Source organism: Eumetopias jubatus, unplaced genomic scaffold, assembly GCF_037043125.1.
Source record: "Eumetopias jubatus isolate StellerSeaLion01/CBP00866 unplaced genomic scaffold, mEumJub1_p1.0 scaffold_5, whole genome shotgun sequence".
Lineage (NCBI taxonomy): Eukaryota > Metazoa > Chordata > Mammalia > Carnivora > Otariidae > Eumetopias > Eumetopias jubatus.
This window is the reverse complement of record NW_028274811.1, coordinates 127671998-127681773: the sequence shown is the minus strand read 5'-3', so window position 1 is coordinate 127681773 and position 9776 is coordinate 127671998. Positions and strand designations below refer to the sequence as shown.

The 9776-nt window shown below is 44.4% G+C and overlaps 1 protein-coding gene across 1 annotated transcript in view; it reads right to left on the bottom strand.

Annotated features, from left to right (window-relative positions):
- Nucleotides 1–282: 282 nt before the first annotated feature.
- ADAMTS12 (ADAM metallopeptidase with thrombospondin type 1 motif 12) overlaps nucleotides 283–9776 on the bottom strand; it is a 297496-nt gene continuing 288002 nt past the window's right edge. The window contains exons 23-24 of the mRNA XM_028098089.2: nucleotides 7011–7164; nucleotides 283–461 (exon numbers count right to left, since the gene is read on the bottom strand). Of these exons, the coding sequence (XP_027953890.1) occupies nucleotides 283–461; nucleotides 7011–7164 (333 nt within the window). The remainder of the gene's footprint in view (nucleotides 462–7010; nucleotides 7165–9776) is intronic.

Below are 9776 nucleotides of genomic sequence, written 5' to 3'. Positions count from 1 at the left end.
ATCATGTCACTGACTTACCTAATTTGGCACCTTTCCCAAGAGCACATCCCAGGAGATGCCTGAACCTCCTGGATATCTCACCTGCCTATCAGGGAGCAGCAAGCATTACAGTCCCATGGCTTTTGCAAGGGCATTTTGTGGCTAATAAGACACAGGGGATTTTGTTTTGAGCCAAAGTTGGACCCGAAAAACCTCAGCAAAATGGTTTCCTGGGGCTGGAATGCAGTCGAGTCAGTCCCCGGGCTGCTGTAGTCTGTGGTGGGGGGTGGCTTCCTTCTGGACTTAGAATGCTTTGGGGTTTTTGAGCAACTGTGGCTTTCTTGGCCTTCGGGTGTGGACGATGTGTGTCTGGGAACATGAGAAGCAGCACTGAGCCCTCACAGTGGGCACAGAACATTTCTTCATGGTTTTTAGTGTTTGGCAGAAACTGGCTGATAAGTTGTCCTTGGTGCAAAGTAAATCTGTGGAAGGAGAGAAAAATAAGAAAAAAAAAAAAAACCACAAAGATTATCCTTTGTAAGTGAATGAGCACAACTTCTATTAATGGAAGATGTTATATGTCTACCCAGAAAGGCTTCACAATAATTCATAGTAGCTGACACCCACTGAACAGTGATTATGTAACAGACACTGTGCAAAGTGTTTATGTTAAACTGAATTATCAGTCACAGTTCTTCACTACTGTGTAACAGTGTTATACACATTCCCACCCTTGCCATGGCTGCCTGGTGGGTGGTGAATACTTCACTGCTCGACTTTGGCTTCAGCCCAATACTTGCCTTGGACAATGTGGTATCAGTAGAGATGATCCCTACGGGGCCTTGGGAGGTGCAGGGGGATGAGCCCGGCCTGATGAGCTTCTGCTGTCCCCAGGAGAAGGACCTGGTTTGCACAGCTAGTGGACTACGGAGGATGGGAGACACATGGAGCAAACCTAGACCAAACCTACGGCTGGCAGTCAAGGCCAACCAAGGCTAAGCTAGATTAGCTGAACCTTAGCTGACCTTCAGACGCTGAGCTAACTACACATGATTGTAGTTTTAAGGCCCTGGGTTTAGAGGTGTTTGGGTCTGCAGTATTGTCATGCGATAGTTGAACGCGATGTTTCACAAGCATTGCTTCACTTAATATCCCCAGCAGTGCTATCAGGCAAATAGGAGTCTTTCCATTATACAAACGAGGACTGTGAAGCCTACAGAAGTTAAAAACCTGCACAATGTTACCCAGCTGGTAAGCAGCACAGCCAGAGCTAAACAGAGACAGTTTTATCAATCATATCATTCAAAGCACCAGACAATAACCCAGCTAGCTGACTAACCAACGGGTTCAGAGCAGAGCTCAGCAGAGCAGAAGCTACAGATATATAAAATGTGATCACTGCCCTCCAGAAATGTACCACGTAGATGAAAGCATAAAACATACACAGATAATTCCCACAGTAAGCATCCGATGAGTTACCTGGATTCTAATCCTTGTTCTACTCTGAAACCTCTAGGCAAGTAAGTCCCTCATCCCCCCCCCACCCCCACCCCTTGGCCTCATTTCCTCATCCAAGATGCAGGGAATTTCTCAGGGGTCCCCAGCACATACATTCTAGCAGCGGTACTCAGGTTGGCCTGGTCCACGTACTCTTGGGCTGGAAGATATTCAGTAAGGCCCCAAAGAGCAGATTTTTCTTCTCTAAAGTGAAATTGTTTCAAACTTTGCCTGAGGGCCTCTCTGAGCTCTGGTTGCCTTGCTTTCTTCCTTACAGAAGAGATTTGAATAGTTTTGAAGAAAAACTTTTTTCATAGACTCCTGTCTTCTGTCAATAGGACTGGCAGTAAAAGTAGAGATTGAGGTACTATCCTCTACCCAAAAACTGTGCGAGTATTTTTTCCTCTTTCTGCCTTTTTTTCACCTTCCAGTCATGAAAGCAAAAAAAAAAAAAAAAATGCTTTTAATCTCCTCATAGCTCATCATTCTCTCGATGGCACCTTGTTTTTCCGCAAAGAAATAAATGTCTTCGGTTAGCTGTCAGAATCCTATTTTGTTTGCAGGTTCGAATGGCACTTGGGAATCGGTAACGCACAATGTTCCTAGAACCCAAAAACCTTCACTGCTGATTCTTTTATTCTTTAGGCCTCCTCTTTAAGCCTATTATAAAATCCAATCTCTCCTAAAGTCCCACAGGAAAGTTTCTTCGGTGCTCTGTTTCAGAAGAAGTACACGTTTCAGCCAAGGATTCCTACTGGAAGAAGAATTTGGGCTCTTGGAGCTCTCCCACAGCTCCAAGAGGGCAGCTGGTGTTCTCCGTGGGGTCTGGGCCAGGCATCACGTGCGCTGGTATTCAGAACCAGGCAAGGATTCCTTTCTAGGCTGCTGGCTTTGGAACAGGACCAGCACGGATGCCTGGGTGTCACGGGCCTGCTCCAATTTCTTAGCCAGTGTCTCCTGAAGCCCTTGTGGAGGGTGGCTGGAAGAGGCGCATGTGGTGTGGCTCTCTGCCCCACGTCTTCCCTGACATGAGTATGGGAGTGCTCTGGGGCTACTTCAGGAAAGGAAGAAGACAGAGGAAGTGTGAAAGCTCAGCTTGCATCCCATCTCTTCATGAAGCTTCTCTTGGCCATGCTGGCCCACATCAGTCTCCAAACTTGCATTATTATTGTAATATTTGCTCAAACACGGCACTACATTCTATCTTGAACTGTTCTGTAAGTGGTGGTATGAACCTTTTCTGATAAGGCTCTGGTGTGATCTCTCAAGGGTGTTTACCATTCTAAAAAGGGCTTCCTAGAGGCTCCCAAAGCCCTAACCTGTGTGGGCTGAACTACATCCTCCAAAGTTTAAGTGTCCCCCAAAGTGGGAGTGGTACATGTGAATGTGACCTTATGTGGAAATATTTCTTTGAAGGTGTAATAATGATATAAATTAAGATGAGGCCATACCAGAATAGGGTGGGCCCTTAATCCAATATGACTAGTGTCCTGGAGGAGACACAGGTACACACAGTGAAGAGAAAGCCACCAGAAGACACTGACATCTGAGGGGAAGCTGGCCATGTGAGGACAGAGGCAGAGATTGAAGTGACCCAGCTACAAGCCAAGGAAAGCCAGGGATTGTTAGCAACCACCAGAAGCTAAGACAGAGAGCATGGCCCTATCGAGACTTTGATTTTTTGAACTTCTGGCCTCCAGAACTGTGAGAATACCTTTCTGTTGCTTTAAGCTCTTTAGTTCCTGGTAGTTGGTTATGGTAGCCCTAGGACAGTAATGCACCTCCTCCCCTATGACAATAGTCATAACAGAAATACAACGTATTGCGCACTTACCCCATACCAGGTAATGTACTTACTGTATACCATCTCATTGGATCCATATAGAAATGTATTCGTAGGTATAATTATTCTTTTAAAAACTGAGGGTTCCAGAAAGGCTTAGTAACTGGCCCAATATTGCATAGCTGACATGTAGCTGGTGGCTGGGATTCGGTTGTTGCTTCAGTGCCTCTAAAACTCTGCCACCAAGGGAATGAAGCTCTTGTACTGGCGATGGGGGAGGAGGGGGTCACATGGGCAGATGTTCCTTGAACACAGCATCTTCACTTGTTCAACATAGGCCCCCCAACTGGCAGGTCAGGTGACACCTACAGGAACAACAGAGGCTCAGCCACACCTGCTGTTCTTGCCTGATCTTGGGAACCATGGGATTATGAACCCTGCTTTTCTTTTTTTTTTTTGAACCCTGCTTTTCAATGGTCCTCGGAGCCCTGGGAGCATGCTGGGTCTTGCGGTCCTCCTGTTCGAGAGTGGGGGACTTGAAGGAAGAACGGATAGTGGTGGCCTAAATTGGGAGCCTGTGTTCCAGGCCCATGTTTAGAAGCTCATTTAGACAATGACCATGAGCCTAACATCGTGGCATGGCTTGACTGCACAGTTCTCTTTATTATTATAAAACAATGAAGGCTTGTTGTGTTCATCAGCAAACTGGATCCCAGCCGAAGCACACACAATGCTTATAATTAGGGGCAACTTGGAGAGGAGATCCCAATTTGCCTCTGCCAGTTCAACAGAAACCAAGCTTGGAAATTTAAAGGGACAGTTAGAAGCCTGTTTCTTTGTTGTCAGCTGTGTCTAGGTTGAAAGGATAATATTTTGCCCACAAAAGAAAGTTGAAAAACAATTTCACTATTGCTGACAAATACAGTTTCTGTAAGAGTTTGGGTTCCTTGAGGCCAGGGGCTGTATTATACTCATTTCTGTATTCTCACTTTTTAGCACTTGTCTGAGATGTATCTTGTGATCCCTTATATTTGCTGAATAAATGAAAACATGAAATCCTATTCATCTGGAAGAATATTCCTGAGTAGAAAGTTTGCTGACTCAAATGTTCATTTGTAGCAACTCTGGGCCTAGGTAGTGTCTTTATTACTTTCCTTATTCTTTCTCTTGCCTTCTCTACCCCTCACTCCTTAAAACAAACAAACAAACAAAACAAAACAAAACAAAAAACCCCAGGAATGGTGTGCGTAAGAGTTTTGCTTTTGTTTTTTAATCATTATGATTGTAATGCCTAGAATATACTCGATACTCAGTAAATATTTCTGGATAAAATAAAAAAAAATTTTTTAACCTACTTAGGGTTTTACAGTCTCTACTTTGGAAATGGTAGTTCTGATTTAGAATTTAAATCATCAACAACTTAGATGGCATCTAAAGGAAGTAAAATGGCCTGGAGGAAAGCAAACCTCACGCGGAATTCATATCTGATCTCGTAAGATGTACAGAGGGCATATGTTTATTGTGACGGCTAGCTGGCTGACAAGGTTCCAGGCACTGAATGATTTATTTTCAAAGCATTTCAGAGGGCACAGGGGTAAGGGTGGGTGGTGGGTTTTTAAAAGCAAGGAATTTCTTGAAGCTGCTCTTCGTGTTGTTTCTATATGAGTAAGCATGGCTCTGCCTTCAGGAGAGCTAGTAATTAACTTTTGTTGCTCTGATAATTGTTGATGAGTGGAATTCATTGCTATTTACATCTGTTGCCAGTCAGCTGTTAGTCATCACCTTGTCAGTGTGAGATTTCAAGAGAAAAAAGTACCAAGTATACATTTAACTTGGTTTCGATTATTGAAGATTGCACCGTCCAGCAATAAAACAGTTAAAGACTATCTACGTAGACTTTTAACAGGCCCTAACACTGGGCGTGGTCAAACAGGACTAGACTGCTGCAGTCTCCCAAGTGGTCTTCCTTGTCTATCTTCCACATGGCAGCCAGCATGACTTTCTCATCCCCACACCCCTGTCTGGAATATTCCAGTGCTCCTTCTGCACTGGGGATAAAGTCCAAACTCCCTGGCATGCTTCCAAAGCTCCAGCTTTTCCCTCCAGCCCTACCATTCTTAGCTTCCCATGACCTTCATACTTGAGTTAACTCCTGTGCATGACCTTGTATTCTTCCCTGATTACTGCAGAAACTGAAGGCCTCTCCAGGAACCTCCTGTCTGACCTGTCTATTCATCCTTCACTTCCTCTGCAGACCTTCCCTGCTCTCCCCAGTTTACGGTTAATGCCCTTTCCAAGAACTCTTGTAACATCCTTACCTCCCTTATCAGTGTCACTGGGTTGCAGCTTTGTTTCTTGTTTGACATTATATTTACATGTAGTCAGTCAGGGCCCAGCAAATATCTGCTCAGTAAGTGCATGATTTGTCAACAAGCAACCTCTAGGGAAAATCTTCTCAGGGTATGAACTCTAATGGCAGTCTCTGTTGAACGCCAGCACCCTCAGTCCTTGGAAGGAGGTGAGGAATAGATTAACAGACCACAGCCTTCACTACCTCTCATCTTGAAGAATCTTCAGAACACAACTACCACTGTGTACAACCAACATGCTGGTTTTCAAGAGTTTTTCACTTAGCTGCTGATGTCTAGTAGTCAGTTCTTTAATTAGGGGCAGAGTAAATTCAACCTGACCCTCTAAATCCCAGTCTCGGGACTACATCTATAAGAGGCATTCTTTACTTCGTAACAGATGGAACTATCAAAAAATCCTCTCTCCCTGCCTGAAAACCTTCTCTCTAGGTGTTTAATTTAATTAAAAAAAAAAAAACCCTCACATATCAGTGAGCATCCCAAGTTGAATGACTTCTGATCACCTTTGTCATGTTAAGTATTGGGATGCTTTCTGAAAGTGGAGGTTGAATGTAGCAGACAACACTGATGCTTCCCTGTTCAGGTCTCCCTCCTTAGATTTGTTGCTCCGTTTTCATGTGTCACCCCCGACGCCCCAGTCCCAGCATCCCTGTTCTTTAGCCACTAATACCCAGAGACCCTGGCTCTTTTGGAGGATTGCCCACAGAGCCTACTGGAGCTGGTTTGTCTCTCCATGTAGAGAGCTTTTAACACCTGTGAATTCCCTTCCGCTGGGGTAGCCCTTGGCCCATGGTTGAAAAGTGTGGGAGTGTGAAACTCCAGCTCCCGGGCCTCAGGAGCAGACGGCTCCAACCCATGGCTTACACCCCGGAGCCCCCCTGTGGGACCAGGCTGAAGCAGCTGACTGGCTGTGCTTTCTCCCTCCACTGTTCTACTTCCCCTACTCCCTTCATGGTTTTCCTCGGGAGCACTTCTGAAATGGATCCCTTGCACCCAGATCTGCACCTCAGAGCTGTTTCTGTGGAACCTGATCTAAGCCAGTGGTGCCGCATCGACAGAGAAGGCCGTTCAGCACCTGACTGGTTTCCTGAGAAAGGCTGGCACATCTCTCAGAAATCTCTGAAAAAGCAAAAGTGATTCTCGTCTGTGTAGGATGACGTCAGTGTGAATGCGCTCTGAGGTAGGAAAATGGATGAATAACCCCTCAGGAATTAGAGTCAAATCTCACCAAATGGACAGCTTGCTTTGAGTGGAGCTGGCTGGCCTCTTCAGCATAAAGATTCCTGGCGCAAAACAGGGGACTAAAACTAACCACATCGATTCACACGGGACACCTTATTTATGAAAAGCTCTCTCCCCAGCCGGCGAAGTCATTCACCCACCAACACTCTTCTTGCAGGCCTGCTGACTGCATTTCCGGAATTCTGCAGGTCTGGGTTCGTGATCACACACGCATCGGTCTTCGGTCGTACTGTCCTCTGAGGAGACGCAATGGACGGTCCTCTTCTGAAAGCCACCCCCACAGGAAGCAGTGCACTGAAAGAGAGGGGTGCGCGGAGAGTCACAAGTCTTCCCCAGCGGCACCATGGGGGCTCTAGCGGAGCCTCTAAGGCCGCCGTGCTCAAGTAGGGAGAAGTCTCCACTATCAGGAATCATCTTGAAGGGGTCAGAGAATAAAGCACTAGTCATCTGGAGATGTGAATTTAGGAGGAGTCTGTATTACTGACTGTGGACTGAATTTGGCTTAATTTACTGTGGGGTTCTCTGAAGAATGTGGATGAAGGTTGAACAGCAAGAAAAATAGAATAAAATTTCGTATCTAGGCCCCGGTGCCTCAGGAATCCAGTTTCTCTGAACTCGTTTTGATTTGCGGCTGGGAATCAGATGTGAGGAAAGAGAAATGGGAGAAGAAAACCATGGAGAAATGGAGAGAGAATGTGGAATGGGCCCTGCTGGCCCATGTGTGGCCCCAAGCCCCACAGGTAACATGGAACCCCAGTGTCAGGAAGTGGCGGCCTACCAGCAGAAGGGAGGTTCTCTGGCCTGCGAAAGCAGCTTAGGATTCCTGGGGATGTGAGAACATGTGTCTGAATTTATCACATATACTTGTGAAAAAAAAAAAAAAGTATTTTTATTGTGTATACCTATAAAACATAAAAATTCGGTATTTTACCCATTTTTAAGTATACCGTCCAGTGCCTTAAGTGCATTCTCGCTGCTGTACAATCATCATCTCTATCCATCTCTAGAACTTTCTCATATTTCCAAATTGAAACACTGTCCCTGTTAAATAAGAGCTCCCCATCTCCCAGCCCCAGCCCTAGCCCCTGGCAACCACCATTCTATTTTTTGTCTCTATGAATTTGACTATTGTAGTTACCTCATATAAGTGGGATCATACAATATTTGTCCTTTGGCCCTTGCTGATTTCAATTAGCATAATGTCTCCAAGGTTCCTCTGCATTATAGCATGCGCCAGAATTTCTTTTAAGCTGGAATACTATCCATTGTATGTTTATACCACACTTTGTTTATCCATTCATCTGTTTGGATACTTCCAAACTGTTGCTTCCACATTTTGGCTATTGTGGACCCCACATACTCTAATGATTAACATCTATTTCGTGTTTTATTACTTTTAGCCTTATCTTTCTTATATAATCAAAACCTCCCAGAGGGCAGAAGCCAGTAAGAAATAACTACTGAGCTGATCCTGAATAAACAAAAGTGTGCAACAGAGGACAGCGGGAAGAACAAGGGAAATTAATCAAGCCAGAATTTGACAAAGAGTACTGGACCAGGATTCCAGAGATGGGCTTTTCCATTTACTTCATATTGTCCTGGATCATTCGCTCAACCTCTTTCTTTCTTTCTCTGTAAAATAAGGTTGTTAGATAAAGAACAAATGACTTCCCTTCCTGCTTTCTGCTCCTAAGGGTCTGATGGAGCCAGGCTGGGGTTGTCCTGGGTGTGGAAGTCCTCCTGGCCCTCTTGGGCAGGGCAGATTAAGATGAAAGAACTAATTCCAAGCCAAGCACAAAAATAAGCAGAGAGGTCACTGTCCATGCATTTATTAGTCAATGAAAACGACTTGTGATAAAGAAGATGCATGAATTTGAGTGGTACTTAATTGGAGGATTAAGCATGGTTGCTAATTTGGGTTCTGTTAATAGTAGTAATGCTGTGAGTTGGGGGTTTTAGAGAGAAGGTGCACCTCTCTGAATGCTCAGTTCCACTTCTTTGGAAGCAGCAACAATAAGGAATCTTTGTGTAGAGCTGAGCATCCCAAAATAGGGATGGGGCTAAAGCTGATTAGCTGAACTCCATGCTAGTCTCACTCAGTCCTGGATACCCTGTCCAATCAAAGTGCAAGGGTTCTCTTCAGCTTAAACTGTTCTGTTTGGAAATGTTGATTCTCAGGATTCAGCAGATGATCGGCAAAGGTTCACCCTGTGGGCAGCTATAAAACTCTGGTGTTGCTGCCACTCAAACAACATGGATGGAATGGAGAAATATGAAGAGGAGGAACATTAGATATTTTAGAACTAATGCAAGCATCTTCACTGAATAATTTTCTTGCACTTACTACTAATTCCTGGTAGACACAGTTCTAAGTGCTCAGGAGATATCCTTGAGTTCAGTCCCAGTAACAACCATGTAAAGTCAGATTTGTTTTCTGCTTCTGCTGGTGTAGAAACAGGTCCTCTGCTCTCCTGACTTTCCTTTTTCTTATAGCATTTAATGGGCATGGAGCCTCATGTTCTCCAAATCTGGAGAATTTTCTTCTATTAATTCTTTGCCTGCCTCATTTCTATTCCATCCCCACTCTCCCTTTCTGGAATCTTATTCTGATGTTATGTCTCCTGGTCTGATCCTCTACGTTTCTTATCTTTTATCCTATTTTCTTTTTGTCTTTGTTCTCCTTGAGAGATTTCTCCACATTATTTTCCCAATCCTTATACTTACATTTTTACTTTTGCTATTATAAAAATTTTTAAGTTTTTCTTATGTTCTCTGAATATTTTTGTATAGCTGTACTAGGAAGCTATGTCATGGATGTAGTCTCTTGTTTCTCTGAAGAGAGTATAGTTTTTGGCGGGGGGGGATTCGATGTTTCTTTCAAGGTCTCTGTTCCTTGGAGTTTCTTT